Source organism: Borostomias antarcticus (assembly GCF_949987555.1).
Source record: "Borostomias antarcticus genome assembly, chromosome: 17".
Taxonomy (NCBI): Eukaryota; Metazoa; Chordata; class Actinopteri; order Stomiiformes; family Stomiidae; genus Borostomias; species Borostomias antarcticus.
In genome coordinates this window covers 18,600,721-18,620,821 of record NC_140250.1, presented here as the reverse complement: position 1 = coordinate 18,620,821, position 20,101 = coordinate 18,600,721, and the positions used below count along the sequence as shown (strand labels likewise).

The following is a 20,101-nucleotide window of genomic DNA, read 5'->3' as shown; positions in this document are numbered from 1 at the left end:
CATGGATATGCCAGGTAAATAATAGTCAAAACAGTTCCTCATGTGAGAAATATTGTGCTCAGTGCAGCCTCCAAATAAAAGTATAATATACATATTTCCCCCTTGTTGCTTTGTGATGGCCCCCAACATTCTGTGTGTTAAACATTAATGTCATGTTTGATGGATTAGTGGATGAAGAGGTTGTATCAATCCAGAGGGCAGTGGGGGTCAGTAATGTGCCTGCTAGGAAGGTTGTATCAACCCAAAGGGCAGAGAGGGTCAGCAATGTGCATGCTGGGAGTTTTCTGCTGATGAATCAGGGATTTTACAGCACCTCTATGCCCAGGATCAAGACTTTTGGCAGCTGGGCCTGGGTGGCAAATCCCAGTTCATTAGAATAACAAATAAAATGGGATTTGCCCAACTTTGATTGAGGTTTATATAGTGGGCATTAGGCGTGGTTTGTGAGACCACCACTTCTGCCGAGGACTGGGTCAGGCGCACTCTTCAGGATGAGTAGTAAGGTAAGACCCCGAATAAACGTGGTGTTTCTGCATCTCGGAGGGCTGAAGACTAGATCCTAGATTCCCTCGCAGCCTTCTGCAAGACCTCACCCTCTATTTTAGATTAGCGTTAGCTAAACTACAACACCACTCATGTATCAGGATATCTAGCATTTGAGATTAATGGTGGTTGTGAACATGGTGTTTTTGAGTCAACCCTGATTTAAGATGATGCTAAAGGCAAATGGGTTTGAGGAAGGCCTACACTAATGATATTGGTGCTCAACATCTACTTGCCTGCTTATAGTGGTTGTGGTCAATGGCCACAGATGGTTAATTAATGTGTTTATCGTGTGCTTCTGAGTTAATGCTTTTGCTTGCAGGACAATAAGGGTTTGGGTTAGAGATCCATGCGGATTCACTTGTCGTTTACTTCCATTCCGGGGCTCAGCGAGGCGCTGTCTCCAGTCACTAACAAGCTCCTTCTCCTCCTCCTCCTCCTCCTCCTCCTTCCTCGGGCTGCAGATCATCTTTTACGAGGACAGGAACTTCCAGGGGCGCTCCTATGAGTGCGACACGGACTGTCCCGACATGCACCCCCACTTCAGCCGCTGCAACTCCGCCAGGGTGGAGAGCGGCTGCTGGGTTCTGTACGAGCGGCCCAACTACGCCGGCTACCAGTACGTCCTGACCCGGGGGGAGTATCCAGAGTACCAGCGCTGGATGGGCTACAACGACAGCATCCTCTCCTGCCGTACCTTCAACTACGTGAGCATGCCGCCCGGCCTGTCTCTAACCCCGAATAACACAACCCCTACTGTCCCCTTCCTTCCTCGGACCCTTGAGTAGATCTGTGAGAATTAGACGGGTAGAAGCAATATGGCAGCTAAGCCACTATCAGACTTTCTGGCTTGGTCCAAAACCTATCCAATCCTCTCAGATCTACTCCTTTCCAGGAATGGGATAGTAGAGTAAGTGTTAATGGAGAGTGTTTAACACCGTTGAGTGGCATGACCGTTAAACACCGTGACATCTTGGTTAAGTCGTAAAGTTCTAATTCTACAGACTGACAGCTGTTGGAGGGGTAGGGAGGGGGGTGTTAGGGTGGAGAGGGAGTGTCAAGGGGGGTAGATCCCCCAGAAGACACACTGTAATCTTGTCCGTATTCCCATCTCCCCCCCTACAGACCAGCGGGGGGCCCTACCGCGTGCGCATCTACGAGCGTCCCAACTTCCAGGGCCAGATGCTGGAGTTCACCGACGACTGCGAGTCCGTCCAGGAGCACTGGCGCGGCCGCGACATCTACTCCGCCAACGTCATGGACGGCTACTGGACCTTCTACGAGCACCGCAACTACAGGGGGCGCCAGTACTTCATGAGGCCTGGCGAGTACAGGAAGTTCAGCGACTGGGGCGCCACCTGCGCCGCCACCGGGTCCTTCCGGAGGATCACTGATTTTTAAGAACGCCCCCCTGCTTCCTGAAAGCAACTCTGGTCAGTTGACACTGGCTTGTCAATCAGGAGTGAACTTTTCATATTATACAGTGAAGGACTGAAAGTGTCTGGTCTCACGCTAAATCTAATGTGATTTTCGGTAGACTCTGGGTCTTGAATTGACAATGGTTGAAAGTGGCTCTGAATAAACCCTAACTACTGTAAATGTTTCTTTTGGATTTTAATCAACAATAGTCTGAATCATTAAATCCATTTAATGAATACAGTGAGGTGTACTGAGACTGTGAGTCTATGTATCAGAGGTTGAACAACGCTTGTGTGATATGTAACACTGCCTCCAAATGAAAAGCCCAAATAATCTCCCCATAGTTGAGGGAATTGCTCTTTGGTGCAGTAGATGTTTGGGTTTTCATGTGGAAAGGCAATGGTTCCAAAATCTTTTCAAGTTGGTCTACATGTCAAGCATAATGAAATAACTCCACAGTCACATGACCACCTCCACAGTCACATGACCAACTCCAAAGTCACCTGACCACCACCACAGTCACATGACCACCTCCACAGTCACCTGACCACCACCACAGTCACCTGACCACCACCACAGTCACATGACCACCTCCACAGTCACATGACCACCTCCACAGTCACCTGACCACCACCACAGTCACCTGACCACCATCACAGCAGGCTTTGGACCCCAATGCAGACTTAGGCCCAATCCCAAACCACCCCCTACCCACTCCCACTCCGCCACCGAGTGTCCCTCCAAATTAAGTGTCACTCGCAGCTGTGGAGGGCACTCTCAATCGAGGGGGAGGGTATATAAATGGAAAGCCAAATGTGGGACGGACTCCCCACTCCACCGGAACCGACCGGGACAGGGCCGTCACCATGGCATGTTTAGTTGATTTATGGGAAAATGTTTATGATTTATAATACAAATATAAATCACTATAATTAAATCCATGTATGATGAGAAATGGTCATAAATTTGCTTTTAACATTGTCCCGAGCCAAATACATAAATAAATTAATAACTTACTCCCATGCCTCTTTGGCAGCATTCCTTCTTTTGTGAAGAGGCATTTGCATATCGCAGCCTAATCAGCTGCTTTGTCTGTTCCATTGTCCCTGTAAATAATGGAATATATGATGTACATTTGACGTAGACCTAGTCCTATTTAGATTTATTTTATGTCGGCTATGAATACAGGCTTTTAAGAGTTTGCTACAAGTCAAGTGATCTAGGGATAAAGTGATTGTATCACTTGGTTGTATCTTTTGACACCATATTCTGCGATTTTGTTTGATGCAGTGAAATCGGTGTGAGAAAAACAAATGTTTGAATGCTGTAAAATAATCTAAAATAATTGACAGTGTAGGAAGACGGAACTTTATTTATATGTGGTTTCCTGCGGCATCTCTTTGGCACGTGCACTTCCTGCTTTGGCTATCGGGAGCTTGCACCGATGCAGGCTTGCTTGCTATTTAAAGGGTTGACAGCCCACTCGCACTCCAAGCGCACTCCGCGATAATTGGTTTGGGACGGCCCTTAACATGGCGAAGCTCGGCGTGAACGCGCAAACGGAGGGGGAGTGGATAGGGCGAGGGCTTAGGGGGTGGTTTGAGATTGGGCCACAGAGAGAGGGACTAGAAGTGGACTAGAGAGGGACTAGAAGTGGACTACAGAGGGACTAGAGACTAGATAGGGACTAGAAGGCCTCCAGGGCAGGAGTTAAGGGGATCTAGGGCTAGGGCTGGGAGGAATGGGACTGGGACACAAACATGACACAAGAGCAGACAGAACAGGGGACAATATTAGGGCTAGGGACACAAGAGGAGACTCCCTCCTCGCGGGGGCACCGGCGTCAGCCATTAAACCTCTGGAACTTGTCCAGAAAGCTGCTGCTCGCCTGGTGTTCAACCACCCCAAGTTCTCCCACACAACTTCCCTTCTCCGTTCCCTACACTGGCTCCCTGTAGCGGCTCGCATCCAGTTTAAAACTCTGGCGCTAACCTACAGGGCAATGAAAGGAACAGCCCCCTCCTACCTCCAGGCCATGGTCAAACCCTACATCCCCTCCCGACCACTACGCTCTGCTACCTCAGGGCGACTGGTTGCCCCGTCACTCCGAGGCTCCTGCGGTCGATCGACACGGTCACGGCTCTTCTCTGTCCTGGCCCCGCAGTGGTGGAATGAGCTTCCCACTGATGTCAGGACAGCAGAGTCGCTGCCCATCTTTCGTCGCAGGCTCAAAACTCATCTCTTCAAGAAGTACTACAACAATCCTCCCACCTAAGCACTTATTATATTATATTGCACTGTACTTTAGATTGTGATTCTTGCACTTTGCTTCAGCACTAGATTATGCTCTTAGTCACTTGTTTGTTTTAGAAAGAAGATGCACTTGTGAGTTCTGGCAAGTAGTAGTACATTGGCTCTTCCTACGTTAAATGCAATTATTGTTAGTCGCTTTGGATAAAAGCGTCTGCTAAATGACTGTAATGTAAATGTAAATGTAATGAGACAATATTAGGGCTAGGGAGTCTAGAACAGAGAGCAGGACAGGAAGTGCAGGGTGACAGGTGTGACAGTACAGTATGATTACCATAGATAGATTCAGGTCTTCCGGGTTATTCTCAGAAGTGCTGGTACATCTGTGTTTTTACATCACGAGAGTAGACAACTCAACCAATGCAGCTTCAGAAGCCACCAGTAGGAGGGTACCGATAGCTGATCTATAGCAGATCAGACACACTGATGAAAATGAAAGAATTGGAAGTTTTCCCTAGTCCAGACTAACCGAACCGAACCCTGTCCTCCAGCATGGCAGTCAGATGCTTAACCCACTACACCACCAAGGGGCCTGAAGGTTTGGGACAGCCTGGGCTCTTTGTTCACAGACATTCTCTCCCATCCTTCTGAACCAGGGGAACAGAGAGAAGGAAAAGAGATAACATGGTTAGAAATCCCTGAACGGGACTCGAACCCTGGCCTCCAGTGTGGGAGTCCAGTGCTTAGCCCATTATACCACTGAGGGTTTGGTTAGGCCTTCTATCTCTCTGGAAAAACAAAACATTTACCTGGTAAATACATGCAAAGTATAGCCTAATATAAAATGGGTAATTACTGAGACACCTATACTGTAGGTATATACAGGAGTATTTCAAATGTCCAATTACTGCACATAAATTCAATAACTGACATAGCACCATCAAGTAACCAAATTTTTGCATAGCTTCTATAACATCCAGTGACAAAAAATCTCCCATAGCAGGGTTTTAAACCCCTGACCTTTGGCATGGGAGTCAAGTACTTTATCCACTACACCAGCAAGGATCTGGAAAGTGTATGGTGTCATAGTGTTTTTGTTTTGGTGTTCTGGGACCACTGCCTCTTGTGGTGGCAACATAGAACTGCAGGTCAACAACACGACAACCGGACATTTGCTATCTATGGTGCGTGTCGCCACGCACAAAATGCTCCCAATCAGTACGGGCCACAAACAATTGGTATCTTATTGTGCTGAGGGAATTCTACATGTAACACACTCACACACACACACACACACACACACATACACACACACACACACACACACATACACACACACACACACACACACACACACACACACACACACACACACACACACACACACACACACACACACACACACGTAGTATGTTCCCCATACAAAACACTGCTTCCTCTTCAATATCTAGACCTAACAATGAACAACCCAAATTCCTACAATGTCCCTAAAACCAGTGATTCTTTGTGAATGGAAACTTCCAATTGTTCGCAGCCTGTGATTGTGATGCTGGCTCTAGTGGTGACACGGAGCTTTCCAGAGCCCATGAATGCCGTGGCTTTTGCTAGAAGCTATAATGTTCTCACTATTGCTGTCTAAATGGACAACAAGCGTCGCAAGACTCCTTTGACTCCTGTTGACTTGCTGACTGCACCACGCGTGCTCATTTGCATGACAGTGCCCACCGTGGTGTCCCTTTGTCCAGGGAAGTGTATAAAGATGAAGGCCCATCACCCACCAAAACACAGCAAGAGGACCAGCTAACAGCAAACATGGGCAAGGTTGGTGTTTAAAGCCTTTTTCACATTTTACATTTATCGGTTAACACTTTAATCATTTTTAGCGGACGCTTTTATCCAAAGCTACTTAAAATCTGTGCATTCGTCTGGAGTAAGTGAACTGACTGTAAATTCTACATTTTAAAAGATTGCTAGACTTCACATTTTTAGTTGGTGATATTGACTTGTGTTCTTTCAAGCACTTTGTAACAAAATGTTGGTAAAAACGTAATTTAAGGGCTGTTCAGAACACACATTTTAGTTCTACATTACCTATGCTGCTCTGAATGCTAAACTTGTTGCTCCCTCAACAGATCATCTTCTACGAGGACAGGAACTTTGGTGGCCGTCACCATGAGTGCATGAGTGACTGCGCTGACCTGCACTCCATGTTCCAGCGCTGCCAGTCCATCAGGGTGGAGAGCGGCATGTTCATGATTTTCGACCGCCACAACTACATGGGAAACCAGTTCTTCATGAGGAGGGGAGAGTACCCCGACTACATGCGCATGATGGGCATGAACGACTGTGTCAGGTCCTGCCGTATGATCCCCATGGTAAGGGCCCATCTAGAGAGAAAGGGCCCGTCTAAGGGCCTGTCTAGAGAGAAAGGGCCCATCTAAGGGCCCATCTAGAGAGAAAGGGCCCGTCTAAGGGCCCATCTAGAGAGAAACTCAGAGAGGAAGAGGCTATACTACCAAACTAGGCAAAGCTTTTAGCGGTCTCTCGGTGGTTTGTAGACAACTGTCTGTACATCTTTTACAGTGTATTTAGGTTAACGTTTTACAGCAGATTACGAATAGGCAGGCGTAATATACTGAGGTGGGATAAGAGATATTTGAGCTCATTTATTTGTATGAGCGGTGTTGTACTAATAAAGTTTTATTATTGTTATTATCACATATGATTAAGGAAAGAAACATCCTCTTTCCCTCTCTGTCCCCTTCCAGCACCGTGGTAACTTCAGGATGAGGCTGTACGAGCGCTCGGACATGGCCGGACAGATGATGGAGCTGAGCGACGACTGCCCCAACTTCATGGAGCGCTTCCACACCTCCGACTGCAACTCCTGCAACGTGATGGACGGCCACTGGCTGATGTACGACCAGCCCAACTACAAGGGCAGGATGTTCTACATGAGGCCCGGAGAGTACAGGAGGTTCTCCGACTGGGGAGGCATGACCCCCAGGATCGGCTCCATCAGACGCATCATGGATCTCTAAAGACAGAACGGTCCTTGTGAAATGTCTACTTTTTGCTTTGTTTCACACACTGAATAAAATGTTGTCAGTGCTCAAGTGTTTTCAGTTTTGTTCTTGCTCTCTGCGTCTGCAGGGCACCTTCTCGGGGGTGGAGGTGAGTGGAACTGACTTCCTCTCGCTGCTCAGGGGGATGAATAAAGCTGTGGCACAACTGACACGGACCGGACAGAACTCAAGTGTTGTCTATTACCTGACTGGGTCCTCTGGGCTCCGGACTCTCTCTCTCTCTCTCTCTCTCTCTCTCTCTTTCTCTCTCTCTCTTTCTCTCGCACACAATTCTCTGTTTACAGAACCTCCACACATTGTACAAAAGCAAAAAAAGTGCAGATGACATGCAAAGACAGTTAAACCTAAAACATTTTAAAGCATTTTTTAATCATGATTTTAATCATTTTACATTTTCTATATTGCTAATACAAATTGGGAGGGAGCTGTCAATGAAGAAGTCTATGACCCTGTGTATTTGAAGCCTGCTGTTTGACTCAGTTACATCAATTTCGAAACTTCATTGTTTTAGAAAAAAAAAAAAGATTCAGTCAGCAACACAGAATGTTCTTCTACGGCGTTATTTGGTGTTGTGGGGAAACCCCAACAGCTCCAAGCAGGCTCCGGACACAAGCCAGTACAGAAACTGAACCACAAATACAAACAAACAAGTTTAGAAGTTCAGTCTCTAAACTAAATTTCGATTTGTTGAAATGAGATGATTCATCTCAAGGGGTTTATCCCCATTACAATACATTTCTATATAATAGTCCTCTACTGCTTCTGCATGCAGGCTTTCGAAGAGACTGTTTTCTATTGCTATGGGGGCCCAGGGCTCAGAACTCCCTCTACCACCAGAGGGCAGACTCAGGTCTGTGGGTGAGTACAGCTTAGTCAGTGTAGTCCACAGGGTCTCTGCTCCTGCTCTCTCTCAATCAGCAATGGTGTGTTTGTTTTTACTTTTATAGAAGATTTATACATTGGGAAATACTACAGCAGATTACTTTCAATGGACCTGCTTAATCTAAGAGCAATCTGGAAAGGATGTGTTGATGGTGATGGGAGGGGATACTCAGGATAAGATTTATTACCACCATCAGTTCAATTCAATAAAAAAAAGTAATACATTTGCCAATTCAATTCAATTCAATTAGGCCCGTTTGCAGTAGACAACATGGCTGTATCCCAATTGCATTTGTATACACCCAAAACAAGAACCAAACAGTAATGGTGTGTGATAGCAAATAATTAATATGGCTATTGTGAATACTTTGTTACGATCCTTCCATTAGGTTATATCAGAGGACAATGATTCAAGTGAAAATTCTCTGTTTCAATAATAAAATCAATTTGTGGATTATAGAGACATGATTCATGAGTCACACTTTGAGACATTGATCATCAAAACCCCTGGGCGAATAAAGGAATATATAGAAATAAGTGAAAACCTCATAAGAGTACTCATCACATTATGATAGTGCTAAAATATTAAAAGTATATACATAAAATTATATAAAATAGCTATATATGACTATATAAAAATAATCGTATGAGTAACTGTATGCTATTCTGTTACCTTGCATGTAGCATTATAAATATAGTTATAAATAACATATACATATTTCTACACACTGGTTTGTTAACAACAAATACATCATACAGAAAGTTATGCGACGGTCTAAAGAGGCATCCCAAAAGCATTACAAACATTCTCAGCTCCTCCAACCCACAAAAACGAATTGAGAACTATCTCTTCAGGTTGACACAATGACACAAGTATAAAAAAATAATCACAGGGTATTACAATATGAATGGCACATGCAGAGTCTGCATTTCACATCCTCTATATATGTGACAGGTGTGGTCTTGACAGGGCTGGATGCAGAGCACACGGCCACGGGCTCAACAAGGCACCGGCCAGCTAGAGGACATGGGGAAGGTACAGTACACACAGAGAGGCTAGAGGACATGGGGAAGGTACAGTACACACAGAGAGGCTAGAGGACATGGGGAAGGTACAGTACACACAGAGAGGCTAGAGGACATGGGGAAGGTACAGTACACACAGAGAGGCTAGAGGACATGGGGAAGGTACAGTACACACAGAGAGGCTAGAGGACATGGGGAAGGTACAGTACACACAGAGAGGCCGGCGTAAGAGGATGCATGCAGACACTTCCTGCTTTTCTGAACGCTTATACTTTTGATTTATTGTGCTGGTCACATTTTACATAAACATTAACTGTTTAACCCTCTATACCCTAACACTAACCTAACTATACCCTAATATTAACCTAACCTCTACTCTAGCCCTCTGTACCCTAATACTAACATACCCTAATACTAACCTAACTAACCTCCACTTTAGAGTGGAGGTTAGTTAGGTTAGTGTTCGGGTATAGTTGGGTTAGTATTAGGGTATAGTTAGGTTAGTATTAGGGTACAGATGGTTAATAAGGCAGTAATTACAATTGTAAGAACACATATTCACATCTTGTTGGATGGAAGTGGACATGGGAGTGTCTCAGTTTTGACTTTAATGTGAAGAAAATGCTCTTCTTAGACTTATACAATATTTCAGTTAGAATAACTGTATTGACAGGAGGTTATAAGGCTGACCTCTAGGGGCAAGGAACAAGAACTGACCAAGGGTTAGGCATCAGGACAAGGCAATGGATGATGATAGAAATGAAACATCATGATAACGTGTCTCCATATTTAGATCATCTTCTACGAGGAGAAGAACTTCGGCGGCCGCCATTTTGAGTGCAGCGGTGACAGCAGCGACCTGCTCTCTCACTTCAACTGCTGCAACTCCATCAGGGTGGAGAGTGGCTGCTTCATGGTCTACGAGCGCCCCAACTACTCCTGCCATCAGTACATCCTGAGGAGGGGAGAGTACCCAGACTACCACAGCTGGATGGGCGTGAGCGACGCCGTCAGCTCGTGCCTCGTCATCTGCACGGTGAGCTTTGTTCGCTAGGTTTGTGAGACATCAGTACCAACTACAGTCAATCAACTAATACAGTCCATACCAATGGTCCTATCATGATTGGATATTACAACAATCTTGAGGTGAATGTGACATCTCACAGGAGATGCGAGAGGCCTCGGTCCGACACGAGGAATCATGCCACTGCAGACACAGCATATACTGTACAGCTAATCATATACGATAAACTTTATTATCCCTGAGGGAAAAATGGTCTTGAACGCCACTTGCAGTAGATGTCCCTATGCTGGCTCACTGGCTTGTCACGATCCTTATTTTCTCCTCTCTCACAGGAGCCGGGCTCGTTCAACATGCGCCTCTACGAGAGGATAGAGTTTGGAGGTCAGATGATGGACCTGGTGGACGACTGTCCCAGCGTCATGGACCGTTTCCACGTGAACGACATCTTCTCCTGCAATGTCACCGGCGGGAACTGGCTGTTCTACGAGCGCCCCGACTACACGGGCAGGATGTACCTCATCAGGCCGGGGGAGTACAAGCGGTTCAGCGAGTGGGGGGGCCGGTGTGCCAGAGTGGGCTCCGTGCGGCGCATCGTGGACTAAGCAGGAGTGCATTAGAAGCAGGAGGACTCTGATGCTGAAGATTAATGGTGGGATGATTATTGAATATTATCAGTCACTGTGCTAAGCCTATATAATGGAATGTAGAATGGAATCACACGCTTCAGTCTACAAACCTTGACCTTGACAGAGACCTTGCACCGTAGCAAGACTCTGGCACTGATCCTCATTGCTACAATAAACACATTGTAAAATGGACTCTCGACAGTCTGTGTAGCAGTTACAACCCTTCTGCATGTATCTGTCAGTGGCTGATTGAGAATGATAATTCAGAAATTGACCTGTTAATTGGCTATGCACTGTGACATTTACCTCAAGATACAGTGACATGGTAAAAAGCAGCCATAGATAGACCACTAAGGTAGACTAAGTTCCTTTGGCTAAAACTATTACGATTCTATCTATTCAAGGTTGACTTTGTATTGATATTTGATTGTTTGATACTGACTGATTTGATTGATACTTTTACTATTGTTGAAAAGGCTCAACAAATCATATTGTATTTGTGGTTAATTCCCATGGCCCACGGTGAGTCTAACGTGAGGTGACTACTGTATAACGAGCGTGGCGTTGATAGTGTTGTTTCTGCTGATGTCTGACAGGGGGTCATATCAGTCTGGTAGAGTTTTCGATTTATTCCACCCAGCACACCCCCCCCACACCCGAAACATCATCACTTTGAGAGGGATGTATTTACATGACAATACTTTATGCTGCGCAATCACACCGCTGGCCTTTCTGTGCCTTTTTTTTAATAAATGACAGTGGCTTGGCCGAGAGGCAGCATTGAGCAGTTATTCACCCCGATGCCAACATGACTGTGGGAAAGGTACAGTAGGAGATGAGGCCTACGCTGTCAGCTTTTACCGTTTACACTTTTTACACTTTTTATAGTTTTTACACCTCATTACACATTCAACTACGCTGTGATGCCGAATGTATATCTGTCAGGGTGAACGTTTCACACTGGTCATCGTTAAGGTTCAACAGCCCTTTAGGATGACCCTGGCGGTCATCTGTATGAAATCCTAATGGTGGTACCAGTGAGAATAAGGAGAACGTCTTGTGTCTACAGATCATCTTCTACGAGGACAGGAACTTCCAGGGCCGCTCCCATGAGTGCAGCAGCGACTGCGCCGACCTGCACTCCTTCTTCAGCCGCTGTAACTCCCTCAGGGTGGAGAGCGGCTGTTTCATGGTGTACGAGAGACCCAACTACATGGGAAACCAGTACTTTGTGAGGAGGGGAGAGTACGCTGACATCCAGCGCATGATTGGCATCAACGACTGCATCCGATCCTGCCGTATGATCCCCATGGTGAGTGAACACAACCCTGAACATGAATAGAGGTTAAACGAATGCATGGAAGAGAATGGCTGACATAGAACAGCAGAAGACACATTTCAGTTGTTCTCCTAACAAGTGACAATATAAGCTGATTTGTATTGTACATGAAAAGTACAATACAATACAGTACAATAGGGTCTGTGAACAATCTATGTGGCAAGACATGACAAGTACCAAATTACCCAAGCTCAATGAGATAACTTTTTATTGTTCAATATTCACATTTACTTGCTATTAGTTTATGAATTTGCCTTAGCAAGACCCCAAAACTCATTTTCGTGACATGAGACCCTGTGAATTTATCATTTTAGAATTTCGGTGTACTGGCTAGTACACTAGTGAGAAATCTTGTGGTGGAAACGGAAGTGACGCGTTTTGCGTGTCACAATATCAGGAAGACAAACACAGCGCTCAATGTAATGTATCTACATGCACATAAAAGAAAGAAGACCTGCATTGAAGCCATCCTTGCAGAAAGTCCATTGAAGTAGCTACAATCTTCCAATCCAGTCTGCTCCACGCGCGTTTGTTATCATATTTTTTTCCCCATAATTACAGCGAGTGAGTGGGGGATTGTGGGAAGTGTGGTTCTTAAAACCCTGTGCTGATTTGATCACGACCAGAGGGGGCGCCAATGTGCCGAGTTATCTCAGGTAGCTTTAACGGAGTCTTTGTTCCGGTGTCTCTGTAGCACCGTGGTAACTTCAGGATGAGGCTGTACGAGCGCTCGGACATGGCCGGACAGATGATGGAGCTGAGCGACGACTGCCCCAACTTCATGGAGTGCTTCCACACCTCCGACTGCAACTCCTGCAATGTGATGGACGGCCACTGGCTGATGTACGACCAGCCCAACTACAAGGGCAGGATGTTCTACATGAGGCCCGGAGAGTACCGGAGGTTCTCCGATTGGGGAGGGGCGACCCCCAGGATCGGCTCCATCAGGAGAATCGTCGACTTCAACTAGAGCCAACTGTCATTCTGTCCAAAATAAACCTTGATTATAAACTAAATGTTCACCGTTTGGGCTTGGACTGAATTTATTACCATCAATAGCACTATTACCTTTATACATTAAATCCCCCACAATACTATCAAATACTCACTGGGCCCAAGTTTGCTTGTACAAAAAAAGCCAGGAAATATAACTTCACCATCTTCAGTTCGAGTTTAACAAACTTAGTCCCTGTACACTGCATTGGCCAGTCAAGCAAACAAAGCAAGGATCTCTCTCCTGTTTTGTGCCTCAGTGGGATAAGCCTATGGTATTTAATTTATCCATACCACAACTATAAAAGAGGCAGACAGTCTGTATGCTGCTCACTGTGGTGATTACAGGCTGTATTTAAGGCATGAAGGATGGGGACAGGATGCTATCTATAGTACCACCACAGTATATATATCTACAGTATCCATAGCACTAAATCTATAGTACTACTACGGTATATACATGGTATAGAGTCAATCATAGTGGTTAACTCTAAGCATAACTGCCAAGAAGGTCCACGTACAAACCAAATCCGGATGACTCATCACCATCTGCTCACAACATATGGAGATTTAAGGGCATCAGCCTCTAGATGTTCCCTATTAAAAATGGATTTAGCTTCAATCCAAAACGAGAACATGGTGATTAAGCCTAAATCCAAAATGAGAACAAATGGATTCAGCTTCAATCCAAAAGGAGGCTTTCAACAATTCTTATTCAGAGAGGTTATGGGTCGGACTGACATTGTGTTCCGGTGTTTACCTTAACTGCAGGTCACAAACATGATGTGAACTTCTACTCCTAAACAATAAACCCCTAGAGTCCTGCTGAGACGATCCAACAGCCCTGCAGGCCTATGGAAAGAAAAACGAATGAACTCACACAATGAATGAGTGATAACATCATTCTAGTCTCTAGTATTTGACAAGGACCACACACCCATGGAAATATAGCCCCTAGATCCTACCTTACTGTCACACCACAAGACTAAAGCATTTCTAAGACAGTTATCCACAAGACTTCCTCATCTAATTATTTTCAAGACATACTAATAGTTTGGATTGTTAAGATTGTTTAAGATAACAGTAATATTCAAAGTTCAGGTTTGGTTGTTGTGGATAGAGCCGGGCATTTCTCATGAGCTCCTCACCTGACAGGCAAAACTATTATCAAGAAACACTGATAGCCATCAGCCTTTTCCAGTCAGGTCACATGGTTCTGAAAAACAATTAAAAACCACAGTCCAAACAGCTCCTACGTTCTATGGTTCAATAAAATCGGTAACTTCATAGCAACAATTGTAACTTTAGCAGTCAGAAGATTGTGGATATAAAAATCAGAATCAGAACCCAAAACATCTCAGACTCCATCTGTTAAAAACATCTCCCTGCTGAAATGTAAGTATGAAGGCTACAGAACCGCCAGAATATTCCATTATATGGGCTTAGCCTATGGAGCAGTACAGCCTGTTCAGGAAACACATTCAATATTTCATACCTCAGATATACAGTATAGAGCATAGTATACCTATGAGACTAAAGTAGTCAGAGAGTCGATCGTCCATTTTTGCTAAGGTCTGTTCCAGAAGTGCAGCCAAATACGTGTATATCTGGAGATAAAGGAACTATATAGTTACATAGCTTATTTGACAGGTTCAGATTTCAGTGGTCAAGTGTGGCCATGAAGGAAGCAGGAAGCAGGAAGCTACAAGTCAAGGATGGAGTTCTGGAGCGCTGTTGTTGATCAGCAATGAATGTGGCACTGGCAGAAGCAGAAGTGACGATGGCAGTCGTGGAAATAATTACCATTGTGTGTTCACTGTATGTTGTGATGTACTGTACCCCCACATAGATTCACATACTGTACCATGTAATGATCACGTAAAACTACATGTGTCCACTGCCGCATACCGTTTTCTTTCTGTCTGTCCTTATTTGCATACAGTGGGTTGGTAAGGCAGTCGGGTGGGGAGTGTGAATGGCTAGCTCTTCTGTTACGCAACATATTTAATGCTAAAGGGAAGTTCCATATTGTTCTGTAAGCTATTGTCCTCTGGACGTGTGGATACCATACTAGTCTTTTCCTTTGTCCATGCATGTCAAAACACCAAACCGGTAATTATTTATCCTTTTCTCAAATACAAATCCATATTTCTGACCCAATGCTGTGCCCTAACAAAAAGGTAAACATGTGCCACTAGCCTCAATTATTACTATGTGATCATTTGAATAACAATACCATGTTTGTCAAGAGGTAGTATATAAAGCTCTGAAAACATGTGGAATCTCTCCAACGGAGACCATGGGCAAGGTAGGACTTTTTTTCCCTCTCTGGTAACTGTTAATTCTGAATCCATTCTGTTTCCATAGAAACTCCTGTTTACTTTGTGATTTGTTTAGTTTTTTGGGCCCCCCAATTTCTTATAAAACTGAAACTTAAGTTAAAACTCTTTCTGTTTCACTGCGTAGATTATCTTTTACGAGGACAGGAACTTCCAGGGTCGCAGTTATGAGTGCTGCAACGACTGTACAGACCTACACTCCTACTTCAGCCGCTGTAACTCCATCCGGGTGGAGAGTGGCTGCTTCATGATCTACGAGCGCCCCAGCTACATGGGCCACCAGTACTACATGAAGAGGGGAGAGTACTCTGACTACCAGAGATGGATGGGCTTCAGTAGCTGTATCAGGTCATGCCGTATGATTCCAATGGTGAGCGCTGGTCTTTCTTTAAGTGTCTATGGATGTGCTGACGTCTTAGATTAGACAGCAAAGTAAAATAAACTTTACTCAGTGAATGCCATTATGAAGACTCAGCACTATCCTTGACCTGTGTAGCCTATCTAATGCCCCTGTCTTTTCAGTGTGTACTGTATGCTAGGCCTATACCGGATGCCATTTTGACTGCTCCTCTCTTGTCGTTTCCCAGTACCGGGGCTCTTATAGGATGCGCATCTATGAGAAGGCCGACTTCAGCGGCCACATGATGGAGTTCAGCGACGATTGTCCCTGTGTGTCTGATCGTTTCCACCACCGCCATGTCTACTCCTGTAACGTCATGAACGGCCACTGGATCTTCTATGAGTACCCCAACTTCAGAGGCAGACAGTACTTCCTGAGGGCCGGGGAGTACCGGAGGTACCGCGAGTGGTGCGCCACCTGCGCCATCGTCGGCTCCTTCAGAAGGGTCACAGACTTTTAGCCATCCTGCTCTTACACTTGCTGTAAATACCTGCTATGTAGCTATTAAAGATGTTGAATTTTTAACCCTATGTGTATTCTTTTTTATTTAATTTTGACACGCATTGGTTCACTGTCTAATTTTCTTGCCTATAAATCAAGATTCAATCATATAATGCAATGTATTATTACATTACATTACAGTCATTTAGCAGACGCTTTTATCCAAAGCGACTAACAATAATTGCATTTAACGTAGGAAGAGCCAATGTACTACTACTTGCCAGAACTGCATCTTCTTTCTAAAACAAGTGACTAAGAGCATAATCTAGTGCTGAAGGCAAAGTGCAAGAATCACAATCTAAAGTACAGTGCAATATAATATAATACAATAATATAATACAATAAGTGCTTAGGTGGGAGGATTGTTGTAGTACTTCTTGAAGAGATGAGTTTTGAGCCTGCGACGAAAGATGGGCAGCGACTCTGCTGTCCTGACATCAGTGGGCAGTTCATTCAACCAACCTATTATAAGACTTCAAGGTTCAAGGTGGTTCAAGGTGGCTTATTGTATGTTCAAGATACGGATATTATGTACAATATAATACTTAATGAAGCCACGATAAAGCAAAAAGTGCAGTATTATTATTCACTCAGAGTTCAAATAGTTGGTGACCAACTAAGACTCTTAACTGTAGTGAGGTGGTCATGTGTAGACTACTATGACATCCTTGGACTTATTTATGTCCATATCCTTGGATCATAATGATCTGCCCTGAAGCACTGTTTGTTTAGGCTATTAGGATCTACTTTAGCTCATGTGTACCAATGTTCCAGTAGTCTGACAATAAATAAAAAGCATATAAGATACAAAACAATGTTAAAACATTAGACTAGCTCAATTATGGATAAACAAGCTGATACTATTAGCTGCCCACTTCTAAAGGAGTCTAAAGTTACAAAAGAAACACTGATAAAAACAAAAAACAACAAACAGAAAACAATTAGTAGTTAGATTTTGTTCCAATAAGAAAAGACAGATTGAAAAACAAAAACAGTTGTGTTGCTAATGTAATGTAGATAAAAAGGATGAATAGTTTTTTGGTGTGTTAAAGTTATTGATCTTCATTGACGTGTAATGGTTGTTGAGATAATTCCCCTCAGTGAAATCGTATGGTGGGATGCACTGTTTTTATAGTTAATATTAGCAGGAAAGTGGTTGCATTGATTCCTACCCAACAGTACTTACACATAATCAAATCACACTTCTGAGTAAAGGTCACTCAATGTATATCTTTAATTTAACATACAAGTAAACATACCATGCCACAACTGACTGTATGGAAAGAATCAAATATAACATGGCAGATTTTAGATTAGAATTTTATCTCAAAGAATATGATACAAAGAAATCCCAGAGGATAGCACTTAAAAGCATGACTAAAAACACTTTTCCAAAGTGGTCCTTGATGAAAAAACAACAACACACAATTCATATAAACATAAGATGTAAACAGTTCATCTCATGAACTATAAACATAAGAAGACATGTTAAATACAAGATGAACATACCTACAGGAGTCCCCCTGGCCACTCCACATCCCCCTTGCCACCCACGCCCAAAATAAAATAAAGATGATCTTGATTAACATTTCCTGAAACAGCCACTGTGTTGAAGTATTGTTTATTTGTTGATTTGGAATTCCTTGATATCAGAGAATTCACAAGAGTATCTAAAACAGTTTTACAACAGATTATTGGAATGACCTTAAGGGCTCTCATAGCTACAGTACATCAACCATTTCTTTATTATTAAATGTGTCTTACTGTATTTCAATCAATATTGAAATCCATATTAAAATACTAACATGAATACTGTATGAGTTGTACATTATGTGTTGCACATAATGTGTGTACAGTAGGCCTATGTAGATAACAAAGATAAAATAACATTTTACTTGAAAATCATCACTTATTGTAATCAAAGCCTGAAAAGTTGAACAGATTTAATTGCTGTAACTGTACCATCTAACTTACAGTTGTAGTCAGTTAAATTGTGGTGAATGTACATGGTTGAAAGAAACATAAGATATAAAGAATGAAAATATGAACTAACTATGTATCTAAAGCCTTAACCTCAGTAGCCTCTAAGTGTTCAACAGAGGCATAGGTCTCCCCCACCCTCTGGCTGTGTGACTGCCACACCATATGGGAAGAACATTCTCACTGGTCATAGGACACAATGGTAACGCTTATAATGAAACAGACAATACAGGTTATTGCTGCCAGAAATGTATGGATGAAAACCATTGTTACACTTTGCAGGCCAAGTTCAGCAAAACCCATACTGCTAATTCATCAGCTTTGGACATTTGAATAACAATTACACTTGGCCCCCTGCTTGTGTATAAAATGACCCCTGAGGGAAGCGTTGGAGATACAGCAAGCTGAGCCACCACCAAACCACCACCATGGTCAAGGTAACTGGATCTGCCTTTACACACGATACAACGCCTCGTTATGTTGCCTACTAAATATCATATATTGTACATTATTATATTATACCACTAATACTTACTAATATCTTATACATAATGTATTAAACGTTTTACATGTTACACTATATCAATGCATAAAAGTAGTAGTTTTGCACATTTCTGCAAAAGGCAGAGTGTATTTAAAACATTTTCAAACAATTCTGACAGAGCGTCATTAGTAGTGCACAACATTTAAATGCTGGCTGTTCTTTTTAAACAAGGTTACAGAAGTCCAAGGCAGCTCATGATAAATGTTCACCCTTTACCTCCTGTACAGATTACTTTCTACGAGGAGAGGAACTTCGGCGGTCGCCACTATGAGTGCAGCAGCGACTGTTCCGACATGTCCTCCTACATGTCCCGCTGTCAGTCCTGCAGGGTGGACAACGGTTGCTTCATGGTGTACGAGAGGCCCAACTACATGGGCCAGCAGTACTTCATGAGGAGGGGAGAGTACCCTGACTTCCAGCGCATGAACAGTATGGGCATGATGTTCGATTCCATCAAGTCCTGCAGGATGATCCCTCACGTAAGAGACTTCTCTAACATTTAAATAACTCTCCCATGTTCAAATCTATCCTAAATACAAAACAGAGAATATCAGAAATTTGATATGGCCGGTCTCAATGATGCATACTAATTACCTTACAGTACAGAGGAAACTTTGATATGAAGGTTTAACTATTCTGGGCACCTCTCCCATTTCTACTTTGCAGCACAGAGGATCCTTCAGGATGAGGATCTATGAGAGGGAGAACTTCGGAGGTCAGATGAACGAGATGATGGAGGACTGTGACAACATCATGGATCGTTACCGCATGTCCGACATCCAGTCCTGCAACGTGATGGAGGGCCACTGGCTGATGTACGAGCAGCCTCAATACAGAGGCAAGATGATGTACATGAGGCCTGGAGAGTACAGGAACTTCAGCAGCATGTTTGGAGGCATGGGAAACATGAGGTGGATGAGCATGAGGCGTATCACTGATATGTGTTAGATATCTTACATGAATAAAAGTGATTGATAATCCCTAATAATGATGTGTATTGTATTTAATTCAACAGTTCTCATTGATTCATAGCCTGGAAAATAATGTACAATGCCAAACCTCTGCTTGCAAATGTCTAGTCTGGGCAAACAGTTGTAGGTTTTTGCAGCTCAATCTCGCCCATCTGCGTCCAAAAGAATGTTAAAACAT

General features: G+C 43.7%; 4 protein-coding genes across 6 annotated transcripts; all 4 read left to right on the top strand.

The window, feature by feature from the left end:
• Window position 1: 1 nt before the first annotated feature.
• Window positions 2–1,944, top strand: LOC311320315 (gamma-crystallin M2-like; the record flags this gene model as incomplete). The annotated part of the gene is made up of 3 exons (XM_084452047.1): window positions 2–14; window positions 934–1,250; window positions 1,669–1,944. 3 exons carry the CDS (start codon window positions 2–4, stop codon window positions 1,942–1,944), a joined length of 606 nt encoding a protein of 201 aa, XP_084308173.1.
• Window positions 1,945–6,347: 4,403 nt separating this feature from the next.
• On the top strand, window positions 6,348–7,253 carry LOC311320180 (gamma-crystallin 1-like; the record flags this gene model as incomplete). The annotated part of the gene is made up of 2 exons (XM_084451878.1): window positions 6,348–6,587; window positions 6,981–7,253. Exons 1-2 carry the CDS (start codon window positions 6,393–6,395, stop codon window positions 7,251–7,253), a joined length of 468 nt encoding a protein of 155 aa, XP_084308004.1. The 5' UTR covers window positions 6,348–6,392.
• A 1,791-nt stretch (window positions 7,254–9,044) lies between these two features.
• Window positions 9,045–10,832, top strand: LOC311320314 (gamma-crystallin M2-like; the record flags this gene model as incomplete). The annotated part of the gene is made up of 4 exons (XM_084452046.1): window positions 9,045–9,053; window positions 9,151–9,216; window positions 10,000–10,242; window positions 10,563–10,832. 4 exons carry the CDS (start codon window positions 9,045–9,047, stop codon window positions 10,830–10,832), a joined length of 588 nt encoding a protein of 195 aa, XP_084308172.1.
• An 832-nt stretch (window positions 10,833–11,664) lies between these two features.
• LOC311320176 (gamma-crystallin M1-like) lies at window positions 11,665–19,900 on the top strand (the record flags this gene model as incomplete). Of its 3 annotated transcripts, none has more annotated exons than XM_084451870.1 (3): window positions 11,665–11,679; window positions 15,655–15,897; window positions 19,619–19,900. In XM_084451870.1, the coding sequence occupies 3 exons, from the start codon at window positions 11,665–11,667 to the stop codon at window positions 19,898–19,900; spliced, it is 540 nt and encodes a 179-aa protein (XP_084307996.1). The 3 variants fall into 3 exon arrangements, with proteins under 3 accessions (XP_084307996.1, XP_084307997.1, XP_084307998.1); XM_084451871.1 differs by lacking the exon at window positions 15,655–15,897 and adding an exon at window positions 11,926–12,168; XM_084451872.1 differs by lacking the exon at window positions 11,665–11,679 and adding an exon at window positions 15,488–15,496.
• Between the last annotated feature and the right edge of the window lie 201 nt (window positions 19,901–20,101).